General features: G+C 49.1%; 2 protein-coding genes across 7 annotated transcripts in view; both read left to right on the top strand.

Moving 5' to 3' along the window:
• Window positions 1-1601: 1601 nt before the first annotated feature.
• Window positions 1602-12655, top strand: UNG (uracil DNA glycosylase). Its single transcript, XM_086348437.1, has 7 exons — window positions 1602-1836; window positions 2490-2696; window positions 3394-3489; window positions 6114-6211; window positions 6814-6902; window positions 7912-8090; window positions 11505-12655. The coding sequence occupies exons 1-7, from the start codon at window positions 1705-1707 to the stop codon at window positions 11643-11645; spliced, it is 942 nt and encodes a 313-aa protein (XP_086204563.1). The 5' UTR covers window positions 1602-1704; the 3' UTR covers window positions 11646-12655.
• ACACB (acetyl-CoA carboxylase beta) overlaps window positions 1602-24303 on the top strand; it is a 130502-nt gene continuing 107800 nt past the window's right edge. For 5 of the 6 annotated variants that reach the window (XM_086348417.1, XM_086348412.1, XM_086348416.1 and 2 more), the window contains exon 1: window positions 17142-17255. The gene's annotated coding sequence lies outside the window, so the exon portion shown is untranslated. Of the gene's footprint in view, window positions 1837-2489; window positions 2697-3393; window positions 3490-6113; window positions 6212-6813; window positions 6903-7911; window positions 8091-16161; window positions 16229-17141; window positions 17256-24303 lie in introns of those variants that run through there. The other variant, XM_086348418.1, reaches the window with a different exon arrangement.

Raw genomic sequence — 24303 nt, 5'->3', positions numbered from 1 at the left:
ACTCTAGGAAGGGCTGGCGGGGAAGAGAAAACGTTTACCCGCCCCGACCACAGAACTGCTTCCGGGTAGATTGCAGCGGCGCTCCGGAGAAAATCCAGGCAAATTTGCAAAACAAAGCCGTGGGCGGTCTTCGGGCGCCACCTGTTGGCCCTCACTGCGCATTGCAAGCACCACGGTGGTGCGGAGTCGTTACTTGTTTCACAGTTGTGCGGGATCACCAGTCGTTTGGGAGCTGCTGGTTGATGGCATCTCTCCCTGGGGATTAATTTGGCGTCCCGACAGGGAGCTGGGCCACCAGCATATTGTCATAGGTAGGAGTACGAATTCTGCAATCAGACCCTTGTAACTTCCACTTGTCTCCTCCACTGAAGCTGTGTGGTTCCTACAAATCCCTTAACTTGAATTGCCTCCTCTGCACAGTGGGAACTGCAAAACCCATGCCATGAGGATTAAATAATGAGAGGATGTGTGAGACGATGCTTCTGTTCTCCAAACAAACGTCAACTTTCATTATCGCCGGTTTTTTATTATCTTCTCTACAGTTCCGTCACCCACTTGCCACTTGAGGGGCATTTGGGTTGTTTCCAGTTTGGGGAAAATCCAGATATAGTATATGAATATATCATGTACAAGCTCTCCTGTGAATATAGATTCTAATTTCACTCAGGTAAATAGGAATGGGATTGCAGGGGCACCTGTTAAGTCTATGTGTTAAATGGGCTTCCCAGATGGCGCTAGATCGTAAAGAACTCGCCTGCCAATGCAGGAGACATAAAAAACGCGGGTTCGATTCCTGGGTGGGGAAGATCCGCTGGCGAAGGAAATGGTAACCCGCTGCAGTATTCTTGGCTGGGAAATCCTAAGCACAGACGAGTGAGTGTATGTGTTACTTTATACAAAATTGCCAAACTGTTTTTCAAAGTGGCTTTTATGTTATTTTTAAAAATAATTTAAAACGGCTGGAGACAGAAATAAGCAAGGAGAGAATAAGATCATTTGGGGGGGGGAGGCGTGCACCATGTGGAATCCTACTTCCCTGATGACGGATCGAACCTGTACCCCCTGCAGTGGAAGCACAGAGGCCTAACCACTGGACCACCAGCGAAGTCCCTAAATAAAATTATTTTGGATGAAGCTATAAATAGTGTCAGGCTAGAAAGTGGGGCAGGGGAAGACCCTTCAGAGGACGCGTGTCGAGTAGAGACTTAAAAGTTTTCCAGGCAGGGGGACAGCGCCCGCAAGGTGTAAAGACCGCAGGAGGGACAAACTGGGGATGTTCCGTGACTGTTTCTTTTAAACCATTAAAATAAAAAACTGAAGTATAGTTAATTTGAATGCTAATTTCACTCCCATAGCAACCCTATGGGGCGGGACTTTAAGTTCTTTTTACTAGCTGAAAGGTGGAGGGACTTGCCCAAGGCAGAGGGACGACAGCTGAGAATAGTGAATAAAAGAATCAAAACCTAAGCGAACAGACCTAAGGGATTCCGCCCTTTTCAAACACAATTAGAAGCCCTACAAGGCCCCAGGGTTCTCTCTTCGCAGCCCCTCCCACACATGCGCGTTGGGGCCTCCACCGCCCCCCGCCCAGAATCCCATTTGGAGCATGCGCGGGCCGCTTGGCGCCAACTGTTGACCACCTCGGCTGGCGCCAAACTTGCGGGACCCCAGGCGGCGCGCGTTGGCTTCTTCCTCGGCTTCGGGATGATCGGCCAGAAGACGCTCTACTCCTTCTTCTCCCCGAACCCCGCCAGGAAGCGAAGTGCCTGCAGCCCCGAGCCGGCCGACCCGGGGACCCGGGGCGTGGCGGCCGTAGCTCAGAGCGGGGATGTGGCGGTGAGGAGCGGTTGGGGGTGGGGGGACCTCTCGTGGGGCCAGGGTTCAGGGAGGCCGAAAGGGTGAGGAGGGTGAGGAGGGCGGCGGACCCCGCGAGAGGAACCCGGACCGAGGGGGTTGCGGGAATGTGCAGCTGACTGGGTGAACGGGGGCCGCCTCCACGTGTTCAAAACAGCCGCCTTAGCGCCCCATCGGCGGCCATGCTGAGGGGCCAGCCAATGGGGGCGAGCCTCGGGGCCCACACAGCCAATCAGAGGCGAGGGGGTCGGCCCGCCCTCCAATCAGAGGAGGGAAGGGGTGGGCCCCGGCAGGGAAGGTTTTTGCCGCGAAAAGACAGCGTGGGGACGCCAGTGGCGGGGCCCGAGGGGGCGGGGCGTCGGCGTCCCGAGCCCCATTCCCAGCCAACCCCTCGCGAGGCGCCGCGAGTCTTCCTAGCAAACCCTTCTGCTCCCGCGTTGTTGTGGTACCAAACTCGAAAATGGGGGCCGCGGCCTGCTAGTGCCTGACCGGGATCAGCCCTGGGTCCCCGGGGCTAAAAACCCCCACGAATGGGGGTCCTTTGCCCCGGGCCGTTGGGTTGGGGGCGGAAGCTGCGGGTGTCCGGGAGAGGCCCGCTGCAGCTGCTGAGCCGCCTCTGCGGGGACTACCTACAGGCCAGCCCCGCCAAGAAGCCCCGGGCCGGGCCGGAGGAGCCCGGCACGCCGCCCTCTTCGCCGCTGAGCCCGGAGCAGTTGATCCGCATCCAGAGGAACAAGGCGGCCGCGCTGCTCAGACTCGCGGCGCGTAACGTGCCGGTGGGTTTTGGTGAGAGTTGGAAGAAGCACCTCAGCGGGGAGTTCGGGAAGCCATACTTCATAAAGGTAAACTTGGAGGCTGCGGGCATCTTGTGCATAGAGCGGGCCAAGCCCACGGCTGTACGAGATTGCTTTCGTGGTTCCTCCTTTCCCTCCTTCGACGTTCTTTTCATGCTCAGGGGGTAAAATACAGTCAAGGTGTTTTCAATCTGCAGTTTAAGGTTTTTAAAAGGCTGTGAGATATCATAGCTTCTTTTAAAAGTTTTTTAAAATAATTAAAAAATTTTAAGTCACTCCTATTTTGATATTTTAAATTTTATTTTTATTTATTTTTGACAGCGCTGGGTTTTAATTTTTTTTTTTTTAATTGGAGTGTGGTTGCTCTACGATGTTGTGGTAACTATCACGGCTTCTACTAACCCGTTTAGTTACTTAGTCTGCTCTCAAGGAAAGAGTGGCGAAGTAAAACCACGAACTCCACAGACTAAAATCTGGGTTTAAAAAAAAAAAAAAGAGGGCGCGGTTTGCACCCGCGGGAAATCAGGGCCACAGAGCCAATCACCTTGGACCCAGCCCAAAGAAAGCCCGAGGGAATTGAAAGGTCGGTGGGGTGCGGAGACTGTTTCGGATTTTCCCAGCAGAATTTGGGTATAAGACTTGGAAAAGGTTTAGGTAATAGTTCTTCCAATTGAAACTTTCTTATTGAATTCTTAGGCTTTCCTGTGAGAATTTGGTTTGTAAACCTAGTTTATCTTTCCATCAGCTTATGGGATTTGTTGCAGAAGAAAGAAAACATTACACTGTTTACCCTCCCCCTCACCAAGTCTTCACATGGACCCAAATGTGTGACATAAGAGATGTAAGTACAAGTTGTGGATGAATTTTACTAAAATTACTAAAACGGGAGTAGGATTCAAATGGCATTTCTTAATTAGGGGCAGTGGCGTTAAACCACTATTCATAATTTAGAAATAACACTGAAATTGTGAGGTTTGGCAGGCTGTCTTTGTGCCATTTATGCAACAAAAAAAGAGAAGTTTGTGCATATGTGCATGTGCTATGACTTCTGTTTTTTTATTTTTAATTCTGAAATGGGCCCCATGCCCATGTGAGGTATTATTGTGGTGGTGGGAAAACTGAGGCAGGAAGCAGTTAAGTGTCTTTCAACTGGTTCCCAGCAACTCCACCTTGACTAGTAGCTCAGTGTTCTTTCTGTGTGACCACACTGCCTTATAGCTGACTTCTGGCCTGAATATATCTGTTAAAGACATCTCTCTGCTTCAGTTCGTTGTGTACAATGGCTGCTCATTGGGAGCTCTGGTTGCCTCAGACTCCTGTTCAGAAGCTTGATGGTGCCTTTGCATAGTTCAAGGCAAGTTGACAGCTGAGCCTGAATACAGACACACCTGCTTTCCAGCCTCACCTCCACCTCCCATTCTCCTGGTTTGGAGCTGGACGGGTTGGTGACTCTCGCCTCACTTTTGTCTTTTGAAAACCAACTAGATCCGTCTCTGGCACCTCCCGGAAGGAAGCCTGTCCCCTACTACCTTTGTGATGTGAATTCCCTCTAAACCTTCAGTATCTGCTTGCGCTGGAGGTGTTCTATTTTTTGTTCTCCTTTCTCCTTACTGATTTTATAAGCTGAGAGTGGGAATCCCATGACTTAATAAGTGTCTTAAAGAGAAGCGAAATTGTTGAGGAAGCCATCATGATAAGGTTGCCACTCCTAAAACTTAGCAAACTTCTTAATTTTCATTTTAGAGCAAGTACTTTGAATATATCTCCTTGTTTATAGAGTTTTAAAAAAACCCTTAAGTCCTGTTAAATTCAGTGCTGGATTGCTCCTTGTTCGAAATATGTGCTGTTTTGAATATCAGCGAGCAATACTGTAAAGAAAGAATAAGAAAAGAGCATGAAACTTCTGAGAATCAGATGGCCCGGGGGCTTCTTTGCCCGTGAGTGTTTGGAGGGCTGGGATGTTACCTGGCTCTGCCAAGGCCCTTATCTAGGACCAGAATGGGAAAGCTTTGCTGCTGGATGGGTTTCTTCAAGAATATGCCAGGGCCTATGTGGGTACCAACCAGGGGGACAGAGAGGTCCATGAAAGCGGCCGGGTCCAGTCTGGATTCTCGGATAAAGTGTACTTCAGCTGTGGAAGAAGATTTTAAGAAGGAACTTGAGAGAAGTGTGGGTACGAAGAGAGGTGGGTGGGATCCGTCAAAAGGCCTAGTAGTATGTTAACACCGACCTTGACAATGGCCTCAGTCTCCTCTGGGGCCATCCCTTAAGAGGACACAGGCAGACCTCGTTTTATTGCACTTCACAGATAACTGCGGTTTTTATAAATGGAAGTTTTGTTGCAAGCTTTCACTGTCAGATGATGCTTAGCATTTTTTAGCCATAAAGTAATACGATCTATGTTTTTTTTTTTGACCTCATGCAGTTGGACAGTTTGGGAACCAGAACATTTACATGACTTGTTTTATTGCCATATTCAGTTAATGAGAAGATCTGGAATCAAACCCACAGTATCTCCTTGGTGTACCTGTCCAGGGGAACAGGCACTTTCATAATGCAGCTGGTGGGGGATGGGAATTTCTTTTAATTCGTCGAAAAGCTATCTGGCATATGTCTGAAAATTTTAAATACACTTATCCTCTGACCAGCAACTCCACTCTTCTGAATCTGTTCCATAGAAATAAAAGCAACAGTGGGACTTTGCTGGCATCCAGTGGTTAGGACTCCTCACTTCCAATACAGAGGGCACAGGTTCCATCCCTGGTCAGGGAACTATTAATAAGATGTGCATGCCACACGGCATGGCCCAAAACAGCAACAGTATGTAAAGATGCATATAGTAGGATGTTTACCTCATTGTCTTTTGTAAGGAAAAAATTGGGAAACCGACTGACTGCCCGTTAATGATTGAGCTCCACTGACTTAAAGGAGGGTCACAACGTATGACACGAGAAACACAGAGACTGTAGAGTGGGGTCCAGCGGCCCCATTAGACGGGTGCTCATAAACAGTTGGGTCAAGATGGGGTGGGAGTGGCCACTTGGTCTGTTTCTAGAGTGGAGCCCAGTGGCCCTCATTAGACGGGTGCTCATAAACAGTTGGGTCAGCATGGGGTGGGAGTGGCCACTTGGTCTGTTTCTGGATGGTCATCCTGTGACAGGGGTGTAACTCCTTTTGTAATTTGAAAAATGAAGGGGATGGAAGCAAAGTTGATCCCCAGTTGTTTCACACATTCGGGTCGGAGAAGGGAAGGGGCGTTGCAGCAGGTGGCTGAGGGAAGGAGAACTTGGTAATGCAAAGCCACAGTGCCAGGTCCCCCTCCTCCCTTCCGGGGACCCTGAGTGGGATCGGGCGGGGGGCTGCCCTTGCCCTCGCAGCCTCCCCTCGTGTAAGTTAGCAGCAGCCAGGTGTCCATTCGCACTGCCGGTGCCGCACTGTTTGATCCTCGCCGTCTGGTGTTCACAGGTGAAAGTCGTCATCTTGGGACAGGATCCATATCACGGACCCAATCAAGCTCATGGACTCTGCTTCAGTGTTCAGAGACCCGTACCGCCCCCGCCCAGGTAGGCAGGCTGTACTGGTGGCTCCAGTCGTGGCTGCTTTCAGATGCGTGCTTTGCAGGCTACAGGTGCGCCTGTCTGTGGGACCTCCACTCGCCTTTGGAGCAGGGTTTCTCATTCTCGGCACTGCTGACATTTGGGGCTGGGTCTTTGTTGTGCAGGCTGGGACTGCCCTGTAGATACTCAGCAGCACCCCTGGCCAGCAGTACTGCCCCCTACATGAGATGATAAAAAGTGTCTTCAGACATTTCCAGAAGTCCCCCGGAGTGCAGAAATCGCCTCTGGTCAAGAACCCCTGCTTTGGAGGATTTCATGTATTATTTGTAAATATAATAAACTTATTAAAGATATAAACTTTAAAACCATCGCTTGAGGGTGGTGGTAAATCCTGGGCTAATTTGCTGGGTTTTCCAAAGTTCTCTTCCCTAAACACTAGCAGTGACCAAAGTAAAGGGGTTCAGCAGGTGTGTCTGTCAGAAAGAAGGAAGGGCAGCCCCAAGGCTGGCTTTGCAGGCTATAATTTGCATGTGTGCTGGCGGATCCTAAACTTTCACAATGGTACTTAAGATTGTGGGGTTTTTGTTTTTCTTTTGACTTGTTTTCAGTTTGGAAAACATTTATAAAGAGCTGTCTACAGACATAGATGGTTTTGTTCACCCTGGTCATGGAGATTTATCCGGATGGGCCAAACAAGGTAAGCTAACCACTGCTAGATGTGCTTTGGGTGGGTTTCAAGAGTCTTCTCTTTCCTGTCTGGCCGGCTTATATTTTGAAAAGATATCCGTGTGGAACTAGAGAGCTCTGGTCAAATGGCTAAGTTTAAGTCAAGAAATGTGTCTCATCCTACAGCCAGTGTTTCTCATGTTTTATTTGTAATGTGAAAGAGAAATTGGTTCCTTGGCATCCATACTTCACGTTTACCCACTTGGACCATGCAGAAGGCAGCATGGTCCTTTTCTCACGTCAATACATGGCTTGTGTTATGTGTTTAATACCTATCTACGGGACTTTTTCTCTTTCTGAACAAATAAACTATACCCAAGAAAAGGAAAGAATATTTACTCTTTGTTCTCTTGCAGTGAGATTATTGTTTGAGCGAAATGTCTTGGCTTCCTTGCGTTAAATTCTGAGGTTATTTCATGTCACTTAGGATGTATATGTATATATATATTTTTTAACAGTTCTTTCCCATGATGGACATAATGTATGATTGCATACTCAGAAGATGTTGAAAGTGTAGAGGTGAAAATAAATCTCGCCCAGAGGCACCTACTGATCCTGCCCTGATGCTACCTGGTTTTGTCATGCACTGAGCTCATTATTGGGTTTTTGGCTGACTCATTTCAGCCTCTTTTTTTTTTTAGTTTTATTGATATATAGTTGATTTTACAATGTCGTGTTATTTCTGCTGTATAGCTACATGCTTCCGTTATACAGATTCTTTCTCATATTCTTCTTCATTTTGGTTTATCACAGGATACTGATAGAGAGTCTCCTGTGCTGCACAGGACCGTGTTGCTTGCCCATCATGTGTACAATAGTTTGCTAACCGACTTCCAGTTTATCCCTCCCCTTAGCATCCGCACGTCTCTTCTCTGTTATCTGTGAGTCTGTGTTTGTTTCTTGGACGTGGTCGTTTGTGCCGTGTTTTAGGTCCCACGTTTCAGCCTCCCTGGAACCGCTTTTTGGCTGTGTGTTCACAGGTGTTTTGCTGCTCAACGCTGTCCTCACGGTCCGGGCACATCAGGCCAACTCTCATAAAGAGAGAGGTTGGGAGCAGTTCACCGACGCCGTCGTGTCGTGGCTCAATCAGAACGCCCACGGCCTTGTCTTCTTGCTCTGGGGCTCTTATGCTCAGAAGAAGGGCAGTGCCATTGATAGGGTATGTTGTGTGGGGTTTTTGTCTTTTTAATAGTTTAAACCAGGCTAGAGAATTCTAAGAATTTCAGTTATGTGGTCCTAGAAAATCCATTTCTTAAAATGAAGCTTATTTTTCCTTATGACTATGATAGTATTAGGTTTCCCGTCAAAAATTGAAGAGAACTCAGGGACTTTGCTGGCGATCCAGTGGTTAAGACCTCTTGCTCGCAATGCAGGGGGCCTGGGTTCCATCCCTGATTGGGGAACTAAGATCCCACATGTCAGTCACATGGTGAGGCCAAAAAATAAAAATCAAGAAGGAAAACTGAACAGACCTTAGATAAAATGATTAGTTGTGTAATGAGGAGAGCAGCTGGCCCACTTCTGCTTAGATGCAGTTGGTAACACTGGCATAAACTTGCCATATACATGGAAAACCACACAGGTCCTCGGGTTCCATTCATGAAACAAACAATGCAGTAAAGGATGAGTCAGGTAAGTCTCTTGCTTTTAGCAAGTTTGAGGGTATATAGAAAACACGAAGAGTCCCAGTTCAGCGCAAATTTAACTTCCCCTGTGAAAACACTGTCAGTGCTCTAGTTGCCAGTTCCTGACACCACTAACTCAGCTCGTCATTCTCTGCCCTCCCCGCATCCTCCCTCAGTTTGTTCCTTCCCTCTCCACTTAACTTACTGAAGCACCCATGCATACCCAGTTACTGTGATGAAAAACCAGAAGTCATCCTAAAAAGTTAAGATCCCATGCTTCCACTGCAGGGGGCCTGGGATTCGAACCCTAGTCAAATCCCCACGTGTGCCTTGACCAAAAAAAACCCAACCAGAAGTTATCCTCCAATCATTTCCCTCATGCCCTTTAACCCAGTCCTAAAACCACCCAATCCTGCCACTCCTCTGGGCTGAGCCCTGGCGTTTCTCTGAGATGCCTGTCACAGACTGCAGGTAAAGCTGGTTTGAAGGAGACTGGAGACTGGTGGTTGTGGGGCTGGGACGGGGGGAGGCATGCAGGCGGGCAGCAAGGAAGGGTGCTTAGCTTGGGCTGCTGGAGGCACTGAATTGGGCAGTGAAGCTGGGTGGAGAAATTATAGTGTAGACACGTCAATAAGTGAAGGAGAAATCAAGGCGGCCTGGCAGTGGGTGGTGTGTCAGAGATGTGCAGACATGCTGAAGCCCTGCCTGCTGTCGGAGCAAGTCCAGCACTTCTTAAGCAGCGACTCACCTAATCTTAACAAAGGCTACGTCCAGGGCGAGGCACGGGGGATACACGGACTCCCCTTTGTCACAGGCTCAGGGAGGCGAGGTCACTTGCCCGCTCACTTGTGAGTGGAGCTTCTGACTCTGATCTGAGCATCCCGCTCAGACCTGGGTGGTCCTGCGGGCGAGGTTACCAAGCCAGCCGTCGAGTTCAGGTCCAGAGACTGGATTCGCATGTCATTTATCCTCTCCATTTTCTCTGAAGTGGAGTTCCGTCTTAATTTTCTCTGTAAAGGTTCTTTGTGAATGAGCAGGATATTTTCAGATGTTTTTCTTTTGAAGAGGGAATAGTAGGAATAAAACCCGGCATAAATGAACTGACTGCTCAGTAAGGTCTGCTTGCTTATCTAGGTAACAAAATGTGTATGGGAGTCATTTCCAGTCTGTGTCTTAGGGAGGTTTGTGGTCAGAAGCGCCCTTACTCAGTATATTTGTAATCTGTAGTAGTAAATATGGTTTAGTTTGAAAGTAAATAATCACACATGTTCTAGACCTCTCTTCCCCCTTCTCCCACCCCTTCTTGCCTCCCCCTCTCCCCCGCCACAGACACACCAACCATTCACAGCCTTTCTTCTCTCAGCCCCTCCCCACCTGCCCATCTTAGCCTCAGGTCAGCCTCATCTCATCTTGCCCAGAGCGCTCAGACGCCTTCTCCCTGGAAGGCCTTGACTGGGGTCACCAGCTGGGGTCTGGGGGTGGCCTTGGCCTGCCTCTCAGCCTCTGAACTCCAGATCCCCAAACCACCTGGGTTTCTCGTGGGCGCCCCACTCCCCTGCCTGCCTTTGTCCAGCACGTGGAGGTCTCTGTGTGCCCAGGCTGGCTGCTGACTTGCCCTTTGGAGTGCACACGGGGACCTGCCCTGCCTGCTGGGCCCTGTGCTGAGTGCCTGGCCTGCATCCCTTCCTGATGCTCTGTGCCCAAGACCCAGCTTTGTCTTTCATGGGATCTTAGCCAAGCTGTCACTGCTGTTACTCCCAGGCCACAGGTGAACAGTGGCCTAGGGACGGTCAGCGACTCTCTGGAGGGTGCCCCACTGCTGAACGGCAGGGCCAGCACCTGGATCCAGGCTGCCCGGCCTCCCCAGCAGCCCCTCCTGGACCGAGCTCCTTGAAAGCAGCCGTGTCTTGAAAGATAGTTATTCGCAGGGTGTCGTGTCAATTGCTTAATCTTGTTTGACTCCCTGTGACCCCATGAACTATAGCCCGCCATGGTCCTCTGTCCGTGGATTCTCCAGGCAAGGATACTGGAGTGGGTTGCCGTTCTACTGCCCTCCTCCAGGGGGTCTTCCCGACCCAGGGATCGACCAGGATCTCCTCCACTCCTGGAGGATTCTTTACCATTTGAGGCAGAAACTACTTGTTGGGTGATTTTTAGTTAAATACAGGAAAGAATTAGGAAGAAAACAAAAATGGTCCAGGATCTTCCCACTCAGCTACAGGTGACATTTTAATAAATTTTACGGATTCCATTTTTGTGGTGAGATGATTGAAACAGCAGAGGAAGGTACAGGATGGAAAGGAAATGCCTTCTGCTCCTTCCCCTAAAGGAACTACTATAATTAGTGTCTTGGGTCTGCTCCCAACTAGTGTCTGTTCCCCACCCCCAGAAGATTATTATTTTTTTTAATTTAATGCATTTATCCTTTCTTGTCTCTTTCCACTTGTGACAGATTTGGAGGGCTCCTTATATCAGCATGTATAGCTTGACCTTGTTCTGGTAGCTGTGCGGCGTTGCGTTGCAGAACTGTGTCTTCCGCACACGTAGCACCGGGTTGTGGCAGGTTTCACCGGCTAGGAGCCGCGCAGCAGTGCCCCTGCTTGTCCCTGCATCTTTGTGGAGACGCGTGCATCGCTGAGTCCCTCACCAGAGGCGGTCTCAGCAATGGGACTGCTGGGTCAAGGAGGACACAGGCACCCACACATCCCACACAGTGCCCAGCAGAAGGTGGAGAGGGAGGGGTCTTTTGCTTTCTTGGAGCCTCCCCAGGTAGTGGCTCTACCAGCCATTGGAGGATGAACACACGCACAGATCTGTGCGGACGCTGCGAATTTAGAGCTGGCACAGCGCAGCGGCAGAGCTGATGGAAAGGGCAAATGCCAGAGTGGTTTGGTTAAAAACTCCAAATATGCCCCCCCGGTCTCACCACCCGTCTCCCCCTTTTTCAGAAGCGGCACCATGTGCTGCAGACGGCGCACCCCTCGCCGCTGTCGGTGTACAGGGGCTTCTTCGGATGCAGGCATTTCTCTAAAACCAACGAGCTGCTGCAGAAGTCCAGCAAAGAGCCCATCAACTGGAAGGACCTGTGACCTTGTGACCTGGATCCTGGGGGTGACACTGACCCTGGGGATTGGGGTCTCTGAGCAGTTTTCTAGAAGCTGCGAAATAGAAGTATTGGTTGTTTATGAAGTCAAAGTAAGAAGAAAATCTCCCTTGTGATTCTCAAGCCCCCTGCACGAGGGATCATGTTTCAAGTGGAGCAGCCATGAGCCAGGCTGCCTGGGAGTGGCGGCTTTATTCAGCTAGAGATGACCACACCAGCTGTGGCTCAGGCTTCCCGGAAGGGACCTGAGGTCGAGTACTGACTCTTGCCCTTTGTTAGCACCTTCATGGTTAGAGCAGGGAGAGAACCCCTTCTGTTACAGCCAGCTGCTGCTTGTTTTTACCTGATAGGTTAGACTTTAGATTTGGGGATGCTGACTGTTTTTATTTAGAAAGGCCCCCTTTGCCTACCCTGGCATTTCAGTCTGATCTGTGGTCTTTCATGGAGCCCTCAGGAAGACTGAGGATGTTTTGCCAGTTTCCAGAAATTAGGGATCGATTTCCTGCCTGTAGTAGAGGTGAAAATTGCTAAGGAACCATCCTTGGTGTGAACTTTCAGTGGATAGAAGCTGGGAAAAGCAAATTTGGTCTTATTTATACAGTATTTCTTCAGGTGTTTCTAAGGAGTAAGCTATGGAGGTTGAACATGAAGCAGAAAGCGTTTTAAGAGGAAAGAAATGCTTGCTTCCTGGGTACATCCTGAGTTGGAGTTTTTGAGCCACCAGAGACTACCAATGCTGTTTCTTCATTTAGAGGGGCGGGGGTTGACTGGAATCACTTTAGGATTTTTCTTTTCTGAGACACTGGTGAATTTTGCTTTTTAAAAAGATGCGCGGATATGTATATATACTTTCAATCCTCTTTTTTAGGAGACAGCCTTTATTAGGCGTGCACCTGCATCCAGATGGCACGGTTTTGCTGTAAGCTGGGTTTAAAGGGTTAACCCAGCTGCGTTTACAGCTGCCTGAGTTTGGTAATAAAAGACTGTGAAGTTTCACTTGTGCCGAGTTCTTCTGGGCCTGGGTGGATGCCCTTGGGCTACTCTTGACCCAGGGTCACCATGACAACCATTGTGGGCAGGAAGGGCCACACTTGCCTGTGCTTCCTCCTTCCTCCCACCCCGGCCCCCGCTCCACTGCCTGGCAGCCCTGGGCCCCCTTCCAACCCCGAGTAGCACCCTGGGTGCTGTGGAGCGTGGGCGGGGGTTAGATGGGGGTGGGATCTGCTGGGACCCTCAGGGAACCTCTTCGGGCTGGAAAAAATATTTTTCCCGCTCTTGATGTTGAGAAAGCAGCCATGGGTCACCAGGCATTTGAAGCATGTGCGAGTCAGAGGTCAAGATGGCAAATGCGGCAGATGGGCTGGAGACAGTTGGGGCAGACAGGTTACTCTAGAAGGAGACATCAGAAACTGCTAACATTGATCCCTGTGGGGAAGCAGCCTGGGTAGTTGAAGGACAGGAGGGAAGCAGATTTCCCACTGAACTTCCTTTTAAACCTGTAAAACTATTTTAAACTCTGTTGTCATTTACCTTTCACCCGGCTCCCTCTCATGTTTGTATCTTACTGAGCCACAGTACAAGGATCAAAACCAGGAATCAAAACGGCACAGGGGCTTCCCTGGTGGTTCAGTGGTAAAGAGTCTGGTTGCCCGTGGAGGAAGCTCGGGTTTGATCCCTGGTCCCAGAAGGTTCCACGTGCTGAGTAGCAACTAAGCCTAGGAGCCGCAACTGCTGATCCCAGGAACCCTAGAGCCTATGCCCTGCAACAGAGAAGCCCAAGCATCGAGTGGCCCCTGCTTGCCACACCTAGGGAAGAGCCCACACAGCATCGAGGACCCAGTGCAGCCAAAAAGACTTTAAAGTGCAGTTATATTAAAAAGCTTCGTACAATGCTCCCTACTAAATACGAGCTTTATTCAAATTTCTCATTTTCCCAGTAATGTCTTTTCTATATCAGGATCCAGGATGCCACATTTACACTTCACTATGATGTCTCGTTCAAAGCTGGTCTGTGACATGTTCTCAGTCTTTCCCGTGATTTATGAATTTATACATTTTTGGCAGTACCACAGAAGCTATGTGCCCTTCTTGGTACACCATCTCAGGAACTAAGATTACTTAGTTCCGCATGGGCTTGTGCCTGTGGATTCCAGCACCTTCTTGCTCCCGGCTGCCTCAGATCCCTCTGTCCCGACAGCCTGGCCCGGGGCTTCAAGCTCCAGCATCAGACTCAAGGATATAGCCCTCCAGAGACAGCTTACATTAAGTAACCCCTACAAGTCACCTAGCACTTTCCAGGTGGCACAGTGGTAAAGAACTCACCTACCAGTGCAGGAGATGGAGATTCAATCCCTGGTTCAAAAAGATCCCCTGGAGTAGCAAATGGCGACCCATGCCAGTATTCTTGCCTGGAAAATTACATGGGCAGAGGAGCCTGGTGGGTTACCATGGGGGCGGCACGGGGGAGGGTCATAAAGAGCTGGACACGACTGGGGAACTAAACAGCAGACAGCAGTCACCTAAGCTCAAATACCTGTGACAGGTCCCTTACCCTCTGGCTGGCTGTTTCCACCTGAACCTTGACTGAGTCAGAGAAGGAGCAGGTGGGTCCTTAGAACTCAGGGCCTTCAAAGGTCGTCAGCATCAGCATCCTCCCGGCAGGCCTGCTCCAAATCCAGCTTTCTCACCTGCCCTGTAGCTATCAGTGGAGGAGAATAGACCCTTCCCAGGCTGGCACTGATGACAAAAAGCTACAACTCCCTGCTGACCCATGGGCCAAACAGGGAAACTCGGAATCAATCCTATGTAACGATCAGATCAGATCAGATCAGTCGCTCAGTTGTGTCTGACTCTTTGCGACCCCATGAATCGCAGCACACCAGGCCTCCCTGTCCATCACCAACTCCCGGAGTTCACTGGGACGTCCATCGAGTCAGTGATGCCATCCAGCCATCTCATCCTCTGTCATCCCCTTCTCCTCTTGCCCCCAATCCCTCCCAGCATGAGTCTTTTCCAATGAGTCAACTCTTCGCATGAGGTGGCCAAAGTACTGGAGTTTCAGTTTTAGTATCATTCCTTCCAAGGAAATCCCAGGGCTGATCTCCTTCAGGATGGACTGGTTGGATCTCCTTGCAGTCCAAGGGACTCTCAAGAGTTTTCTCCAACACCACAGTTCAAAAGCATCAATTCTTCAGCGCTCAGCCTTCTTCACAGTCCAACTCTCACATCCATACATGAACAATCAGATACTCTGTGCCATAGGGGGATTTTGGTAAATGGAACTCTTAGAACTGGGGCACCCTGGGGACAAAGCTGGTATGGGCCTCAGTGGGTGGAATCATCTGCTCCCTGGGAGAAGGGTTTGGGCTGCAGCATCCAGGGTGGGACCCTGCTCTGGAATTCAGTTGGGCAAAAAGCCACATGTGAGCTGGGCTTGGCGATGGGCCGACTCTGCAGCTTGGGCCTTGGGTGGCCACCAGGGGGCGCTGAGGCCACGCCAGGAAGGCAGTGACGTCCCGAGGGGTGTCAGGGTGGCTGGGAGGTAGGAAGAATTCAGGGTAGAGGAGCCAGAGTCTTCAAGATTGAGCAGGGCAAATGCCCTTGCGAGGCGACTCGCTGTACCTGCAGGAACTCTCTGTGCTTTGGCTCCATCTCCTCCCCCTTGGGCAGCTGGAGTTCAGAGCTGCGTCGGTATCACCTGGGACCCCCAGAGTCGGGGGTTACACCATGCAGGGTGGGGGGGGGCTGGAGGTGGCAGGTCTTGGCCACTTGAGGATTTCTGTTACTCCTCCTCTGCTTACAGATCATGTGACCCACCAACCCCAGTTCAAGCCCAGTTTTGAAACCCAGTTCAAAACCCATCTGTACGATACGAGGGTAGGCTGGAGGATCCTTCAGGTCTTAGTTGCACCACACGGGATCTCCGTTGCATCGTGAGGAATCTTGCTTTGCAGCACATGGAATTCTCTAGTTGTGTCCCTTGGGCTCCAGAATGCGAGGGCTCAGTTGCCCTGCGGCATGTGGGATTCGGTTCCCTGACCAGGGATCGCACCCTCTTTCCCTGCGTTGCAAGGTGGACTCACAAGCATTGGACTACTAAGGAAGTTTGTAGTGTTTCATTTATTCTTCTCAACCATGCGGTGAAGTCTTTAGATGAAAAAACAGGCTTGGCCGTTTGCCCAAAGCCACAGGTGACAGAGCAAGGATTCAGAGTCAGATCAATCTGATTTCAAAGCCCAGTAGTCCTGCCACTATTGACCCTCTGCCCAGATCATAATTTTTTGGAGTCATTAGGGAGAGATTTTCAATGGAGTGTTAAAAAAATTTCCCTGAGTTACGAATGGCTCCCCCTGGAGACATCGGAGGACACGTCTGTGTTTAGAGAGATGGCTCTTCCAAAGGCTTGTGTGAGCTCTTCTGGAGTGAAGTAGGCTGGGCAAACAACCTAAGCCCCACCATTGACTGAGTCCTTGACCTGCATTTCTTTCATTCCCCAACTCCAGGCTCCCGCTGATGATATCCAGGCTTCAGGAGAACCCGGGCAGCAGGCAAGAAATACGCTTCCTCTTTGTAAGTCCACTGGAGAAAATCCCATGAGATTCACTATTTGCTAACTCTTCCTTCTTGAAAAACGTGCCCAGAAATGAAGTCGCTCTGGCAGGGTGAAGCTGTACCTGGCATACCCACCGCTGAAATCATGTGTGCGTTAGTTCAGCGCCCTTACGGGTTTTTCCACTTGCCAGGCCACTGAACTGCGGTGCCCTTATCCCTTCTCGGAGCACAGTGGAATGCCCTTTTGTGCGGCCTTGGCTCCCCCCGCCCCAGCTCTGGCTCGAATCTGGACGTGACCTTTGTCCTACAAGCCTCTAGCCCCCCTCCCTCCACACACACACCCCAGCTGCGGAACACTCTGTAACCGTGGCACAGAGCCGATTTATGTCTTCTCCGTCAGTCCCCGAGACAGCCATCTGACCCTGCATGGGAACAGAGCTGTTTGGTTCTGTTTTTTTTCCCCCTGAGTCCTGAAAAATAGGAGACATTTCATCAGGTGGCATCTTCCTTGAGACCCTTGAGACCCTTGAGACTCAAGAGATTTTACAAAATCTTTCTTGAGACGCAAGAGATTGCGGGGAGAGAAGCCAGGAGATCTTTTGAAAGTGATCATCTTGGGCCTTCACTGTGGGCTTGTTCCAGAAGACATTTCACGGACACCCCACGACCTGCTCAGGGTTAATTTTCCACACGTGTCAGGAGGGCCAAAATGACTGTATTGCTGATGGCAGCTTGGACTTTAAATGACCCGTGGTTCAGAGATCTAGGGATTTTGAAATAAAGCGAGGAATGGGATTAAAAGGAGGTGACAGAACTTTTCGCACTTCGCCTGGCTTATGCCACTCTTCACAGCCTTGGAAGTGGAGTGCCCCAGGGATATTTTTAAACAGCAGGAGCTAGTTCATCTGAAAGTGACATTTATAGTCCCCTCAGTGAGCAGCTGGCTAGCTGACATTCAGGTCCTCGGCAAAAACTGAACCTGGAAAATTCAGCCTGGATGCCCAGTTGAAAGGACATGGGGAAAGGAAAGAGGCAGAGATAAGTGGTAAGTGAGCTTTCCTCTCCCTGGGGTCACTGACCACACAGCCAGTGTCCAGGTGAACAGGAATTTGACACATAGCGAGGGCAGCCTCTGGACAGAAGCATGGCTGGCTGTGAGAAGCTGATGTAAACGGCTGGAAATGTAGTGTAGATGAAGGACCTTTCTTTGCTTCTATAAATGGGTATGTTGCTGGGGATCCCTGTGCAAACTTTTATCAGTTCCCCAAACCAGAAGAGTTTAGGCCTACCTAAAAGGCAAGGGGGGAGATTTTTGACTCCCAAAGCTTCTGTTATCAGGAAAAGAATTCTGTTTCCTATAGATGTCTGATTTCTCAAACTCGCTCTTTTTTTTTTTTTAAATGCAGACTGTTAAGAGTCAAACATTTCTGGTGTCCTCTGTGGCCAGAAAGACATGATTTTCTTTCATTTTTTAAAAAGCGTAGTACTAAGGAAGTCTTGAATCAAGCATGTAGTAAAATAGGGCTCCTCCCTGAACCATCCTTCAGTCTCTCTCTCCTCCTTCCAGGGAGCCCCACCTTTACCAGTGCACGTGTGTGTGTGCTCAGTCGCTTCAGTGTCTGGCTCCTTGTGACCCTATGGACCGTACACTGCCAGGCTCCTCTGTCCATGGGATTCTCCAGGCAAGAACACTGGAGTGGGTCGCCATGCCCACTTCCAGGGGATCTTCCCTACCAGGGATCGAACTTGAGTTTCTTAGGTCTCCTGCATAGGCAGGCCGGTTCTTTACCACTAGCGCCACCTGGGAAGCCCCTTTACGATGCAGTTTAGTGTAAAACTTCCCAGACCTTATGTCCTTCAGACTTTTTGTTCTGAAAATGCACTGTGTTCTTGATCCCGTCTCACGTCAGTCATTACTGTTATTTTGACACACACAGGAACGACTGAGGGGGAGTTCCCAGGAAGCAGGTCTTTTTCAATTTAAAAACTGGAAGGTATAGACATTGTTTTCTAAATAATTTTTGCTTCTAACAGTGTCTTGGGGCATCTTTTCCAAGATGCGATTTCTTTACTGACTGACCTCTCCAGGTTTTATATGGAAAGACCCAGCCCATCCTTTATTTGAAGAGCTCTGGGAAGGCGTTTTGTGTTCATGCAAAAGAGTTTTATGTGCCCCTGCTTGGGTGTCATGTAAACTCCCTCAGCCTCTTGTTACCTTCAGATCTGAGATAGAAATTAGAGTATGACTTTATACCAGATACTTGATCTTTACGGGGAAATAAACACTTTAATTTCCCAGGTAGCTCAGTGGTAAAGAATCCATCAGCCAATGCAGGAGACCCAGGTTTGATCCTTGGGGGGTTTGGGAAGATCCCCTGGAGAAGGAAATGGCATCCCACTCCAGTATTCTTTTTTTTAAAAAATTATACTTGTTTATTTTTAATTGATTGATGAACACTTCACAATATTGGTTTGATTTCTGCCATACATTAGCATGAGTTAGCCATAGGTGTACATATGTCTCCTCCCGCGAACCTTCCTCCTGCCTCCCCACCCTTCCCCACCCCTCTGGGTTCCTACAAAGTCCTGGTTTGAGTCCCCTGAGTCATACAGCAAGTTTTCATTGGCTATCTATTTTCCATATGGTAGTGTCTATGCTTCCATGGCCCTCTCTCCATGCATCTCACCCTCTCCTTCCTCTCCCCTGCCCTTGTCCGAAAGCCTGTCCTCTATGTCTGCATCTCATTGCTGCCCTATAAGTAGATTCATCAATACCATCTTTCTAGATTCCCTGTATATATATGTTAATATACTTGTTTCTGTTTGTTTTTCTCTTTCTGACTTACTTCACTCTGTATAATAGGCTCTAAGTTCATCCACCTCATTAGAACTCACTTGAACGTGTTCTTTTTTATGGCTGAGTAGTATTCCATTGTATATATGTACAACATCTTCTTTATCCATTCATCTGTCGATTGACATCTAGGTTGCTTCCATGTCTTAGTTATTGTAAACAGTGTTGCAGTGAACACTGGGGTACATATATCTTTCTCAATTTTGGTTCCTCAGGGTATATGCCTAGGAGTGGTCCTGCTGTGTCATATGGGGTTTTATTCCTAGTTTTTTAAGGAATCTCCATACTGTCTTCATAGTGGCTGTATCAATTTACATTCCCACCAGCAGTACAAGAAGGTTCCTTTTTCTCCACACCCTCTCCAGCACTTGTTGTTTGTGGATTTTTTGATGATGGCCAGTCCATTATTCTTGCTGGGAAATCCCATGGCCAGAGGAGCCTGGTGGGCTATAGTCCAGGGGGTCGCAAGACTTGGACATGACTCAGTGATTGTGTGTGTGTTCCAGTTGCTTCAGTCATGTCCAGTTTTTTGTGGCCCCATGGACTGTAGCCCATCAAGCTTCTCTGTCTGTGGGATTCTCCAGGCAAGAATACTGGAGTGGGTTGCCATTTCCTCCTCCAGGGGATCTTCCTGACTCAGGGATCGAACCTGAGTCTCTTTTTAAGTCTCCTGCATTGGCAGGTGGGTTCTTTACTGCTAATGCCACCTGGGAAGCCCATTAACTACTCAGGTTCTAATCAGTAGGCTGGGTGCCTTACATCTTGCTTTATGTATTTTTAAACTTTTTAGTACAACAAATGAACTTTTTTGGGAAACGCACTCAGAGGTAGAGTGAATAATAGCACAGCAAGCCCTACACATTCACCAGCTGCCTTCAATGGCAGTTGACCTTCTGCTCTTCTAGTTTCTCCTACTCACACATACACCTTTCCCTCCTGTATTTTCCTCCAACATTTTATTATGAACATTTTCAGACATACAACAACACTGAAAGAAAGTTACAGTGAGCACTCATACACCCACCACTTAGATTCTGCCAGTAACGGTTTATTATATTTGCTTCATCACATGTCTGTTTCTCTATCTACACTTTTTACACATTTCTTTTTTTTTGGCCGCGATCTTAATTTCCTGACCAGGGATTGAACCTGGGTCCCTGCATTATGAATATGGAGTCTTAACCACTGGACCGCCAGGGAAGTCCTGTACACATTTCTTAGAAATTATAGTCTTCAATACCTTTTCCCTTGAATACTTCAGTAACTCGAGTTACTGAGTAACTCAAGTTACTGTCATTAACTCAAGTTCTGTTTCTCTGGAGTAGTTTCAAGCAAATCTCAGAGCCAGATAAATACTTCAGTACATTGCTCTAAAAGAGATGAGGACTTTTTACAAAAGCCATTGCCAGGACTTTCCTGGAGGTCCAGTGGCTAAGACTCCACCCTCCCAGTGCAGGGGCCCAGGTTCAGTCCCTGGTCAGGGAACCAGATCCCACACGCTGCCAGTAAGAGTTTGCAAGTTGCAGCTAAGACCTGGCGCAGCCAGTTAAATAAATAAAAATATAAAGTCATTGCCATGATTATCTACCTCCAGCGCAATTAATGCTGTTTCCTTTATCCAGTATCCAGCTCATGCTCAGTGTCCTCTGGTCACCTCAAAGATTTTGTCTTTGAGGTTGTTTTTTTCAAATCAGGACCCACGAAAGGTTGTAGTAAGTCTCTTTTCACCTAAAGTAATCACTACCCTCCTTTATTAAATGACAGTTGCTTATTGAAGAAATGGAATCATGTGTCCTGTAGAATTTTCCCCATGCTGGATTTGGCTGATTAAGCTGAATAAGCACCCTCAAGGCATCATGTAGCAAGCTTCTCTGTCCTTCTTAATAAAGTATTAAGTCTAGAGTCTTGAATGAACTCAGGTCCAAATGCAGAGCTGTTGCTGTATACTCATCATGTCCTGTCGAGAAGAACAGAATGTCTGATTATCCCACTAGCAGTGATACCAACTCATCATAGAGTCTGGGGATAACCTGATCTCCGTTGTGAAATTCCTCTTCAACCTTTCCCCAGATGGCTTTACAAGTCACCGATGGTTGGAGCCTAGGACATTATTATTTCGTTATGGTTGTGAATCATGGTTTCCTACGGCCATCAGTCATTCCGTGTTTATGAGCCATCCCTGTCCTATGACTTAGAACTTTCACCCACCGCTTGGTAACCTTGAAGCATACAGGGTCTTTTCCTACAGCAAAGGCAGGATAGATGCTCAATCACATCCCTTTCTTTGGTAATTCAGTCTCCAAAGTAATAAGTGATGCCACGGCAACCTTCCAGGTGTCAGTGAGGGGCAGGGTTTGTATTTGTTGTCATAACAGTATGACCTCATGATTTTTAAAAATGTCAATATATTTGATGTATTTCAATCCACTGCAATTGTCGTCTTATTTTCTGGCCCTAAGTATCTTTTTTTTGACAGGGAAGGCCGTTCAGGGTGTACCTCCTGTGTTTACAAGTCTGCCCCAGCCCTGGAGTCAGTCATTTCTCCAAGGGGTCCTGGTTCCTTTTAGTGGGAAATATACTTAGAAATCATAATCTGGACATCAGGGAAGTTCCGTGACTCTATGACATGATTCCCGTGGTTGCTCTGTTCGTAATGGACTGGAGAGACATGACTGGGGGCAGGTAGATGGGTCAGGAGGCTGGTACACTGGTCCCCATGAGAGAAAACTGTGGCTTAAAGTTGGTCTTAGGCAGAGTACTTAGCACAAGGCTTGAAGCATCCTGGAAAATGCAACCAATGGGAAATGCATAAAAGAAACATGCTTTCATGATTTGCATTGTTTGTATATTAGTGAACTGAAACCTTACCAAAACTCTCGGAGGAAGGCATTCTTACCATCCCCGTCTAATCCTCAAGAAAACCAAAGCTCAGAGAGGTGAGGAAACCTGCTCAAGATCATGCAGGAAATAAAGAGCAGAAATCTTGAATCTAGCATCTCCAGATCCAATACTTCAACCAATACACTGTGTTGCTCATAGGTGTCATTATTTCAAACTCAAAAAGAAAAAAAAACACCTAGGTTAATTTCTGGCACTAAACCTGATCCCTCATCAGTGAGGCCGACTTGCTTACACTTCATGAGATTGTAAACCGGGATTCCAGAGTGAGAGGGCTGGGTCCCAAGGGCAGAGCCAACCGTCAGACCCCGTCCCCGCCCCTTGGCATTTCTGTGTCACTACACTTTAGCAGGAAGTGGCCCTTGAGACCGCTGCTGCTCAATCGATTCAGCTCTAAAGTTGGCAACTGCATTTCCAAAGCTGGCAGGAAGCATGGGGGCAGCCTTGAAAGTGAACCGCAGTCCCCAGGGTGGTGTATGGCTCAGATGGGAAGGAGGTGCCCCCCCGCCCCGAGTTACACCACTGCCTTCCAGGCTGGGTGCTGCAGTGGTCCCACCCGGGAACCAGCCTGAGTGGAGGCGCTCAGCCAACAGAGCCAGGGGTGACGGGAGGAAGAAGTCCCCATCATATAACAGCTCTACCTCATAGGGAAAACAATGCATTGGATCCCTGACCCCCAAGGCAGGGGCCATCCTTCATTTACACCAAGCTAAACAGTTCGCCTGTGGCTTCCCAGGTAGGTCAGTGGTCAAAAATCTGCCTACCAAGCAGGAGACGTGGGTTCCATCCCTAGGTCGGGAAGATCCCCTGGAGGAGGAAATGGCAACCCACTCCAGTATTCTTGCCTGGAAAATCCTATGGACTGACGGGCAACAGTCCATGGGGTCACAAAGGGTCAGATACAACTCATCGACTAAAGAACAACAGCAAACAATTCACCCACCCCGTGAGTGCATTTAGTCGCCCCGGTGGGCTGCTGAGGTTGGGGAAACTAAGGCTCGGGTTACCCACTCTGCTGGTAGGTAGGTGGCAGAGCTGAGATTCCTGCTGGGGTGGCCTGGCTGTAGCACCTTCTCTGAGCTCTCTCCATAGCTCCAGCCCTCTCCAGCTCCAAGAAGGAGGTGTGGCCCCCACTTTGCTCACCATCCCCGTCTGCTACCCCACCCCCACCCCCACCCCACCCTTTTCTCAGCGCCAGGCCGACCGTGTAGGGTTCCTGGAGAGATTCTGCCTCCTCCTGATCCTGTACCTCTGCCTGGTGAAGTCACACACCTTCCGTCTCAGCTGAGATATCCCTGAGAAAGCTTTCCCTCACCTCTAAGACTGAGGCAGGGCCCCTGCTTGTGCCCTTACTTTGCTCCAAGATCTTAACTTGCTTCCCACTGAGAGTGTAAACCCTGGCTGGGCAGGACCATTCCTGCTCTGTTTGCTCCATATCCATGACAACCGGCACCTCGCCTGTGCCCAGGAATTACCTGCTTGTGAATGAGTGATGGTTGAAGAATGCAAATTCCCGGCACAGAAGGAAGAGAGAGGAAGGAGGGTAGAGTTCCCTCTGGAAGGTGGAGGGGACCTCAGGCGCGCAGAACAGTCAGCTTCTGCAGTTTCTATAGGAATGACGCCAGTGAGACAGGATCAGGACAGATGAGCCCAATAGACCTCTGAGCTCACAGAGGAAGTTTTCCTCTGGAGGTGAGGGATCGCTGCTCTTACATTCCTCCAAGACAGGGGTCAATCTGGAAACATTCGGGCTGGTTTTGCCTGCACACCCCCCCCCCCCCACACACACACAGGTCAACCCCATCCAAAGCTGAATTTGTCTCCCCAGGTGTAAATCCAGCACCTGCCATGTAACAGGCACCAGGGACGTGCCCCTTTCCAGGTCAACAGTCCCAGAGGACCCTGGGACTTCTGATTCTGAGCCTTTCCCGACTGCAGGAAGAACTGAAATGTACAGACTTTTCTCAAATGTGTTTTCCTGTTGGAAGCTGGGTTCTTACATCGGTGGCCCCTGAGGCCGCACACCTGCTCGATTCTAGGACTAACTGGGTGTTGGTATTTCAGGCTTGCTCTATCAGTGTTTGCTGAGATTCTCCAGAGGCCTAGGTGTTCTGACAGGTGACAAGTTTCAGAACTGCCGACCCTCCCCCTGTCTCTTCCAGGCTTCTGATTCCATCCATCCAAGAGGGTGGCCAGTTAATCAATTGAATCAATAGTTTGCTCACCTCCCCCTCTTAGGGGTCTAGGCTTTGGAGTCAGGCAGAACAGGGCTGGGTTCTATGCACCTCCAAAGCTGTGTGACTTTGGGAAACTCACTCCCCCTTTCTGGGCACTGGATTCT

Source organism: Bos grunniens, chromosome 17, assembly GCF_055505025.1.
Source record: "Bos grunniens cultivar Pamir isolate PY7600 chromosome 17, Bosgru_T2T1.0, whole genome shotgun sequence".
In the NCBI taxonomy this organism is placed as follows: Eukaryota; Metazoa; Chordata; class Mammalia; order Artiodactyla; family Bovidae; genus Bos; species Bos grunniens.
The sequence above is the reverse complement of the archived record's forward strand: the minus strand, read 5'-3'. Positions and strand labels throughout refer to the sequence as shown.

What these genes read in the sequence shown, in the direction of transcription:
- UNG (XM_086348437.1), top strand. Translation starts at nt 1,705, where the DNA reads ATGATCGGCCAGAAGACGCTCTACTCCTTCTTCTCCCCGAACCCCGCC. An exon ending in AAATGTGTGACATAAGAGAT is followed by an intron (nt 3,490 to 6,113) that starts GTAAGTACAAGT and finishes TGGTGTTCACAG; the next exon opens with GTGAAAGTCGTCATCTTGGG. An exon ending in CCCGTACCGCCCCCGCCCAG is followed by an intron (nt 6,212 to 6,813) that starts GTAGGCAGGCTG and finishes ACTTGTTTTCAG; the next exon opens with TTTGGAAAACATTTATAAAG.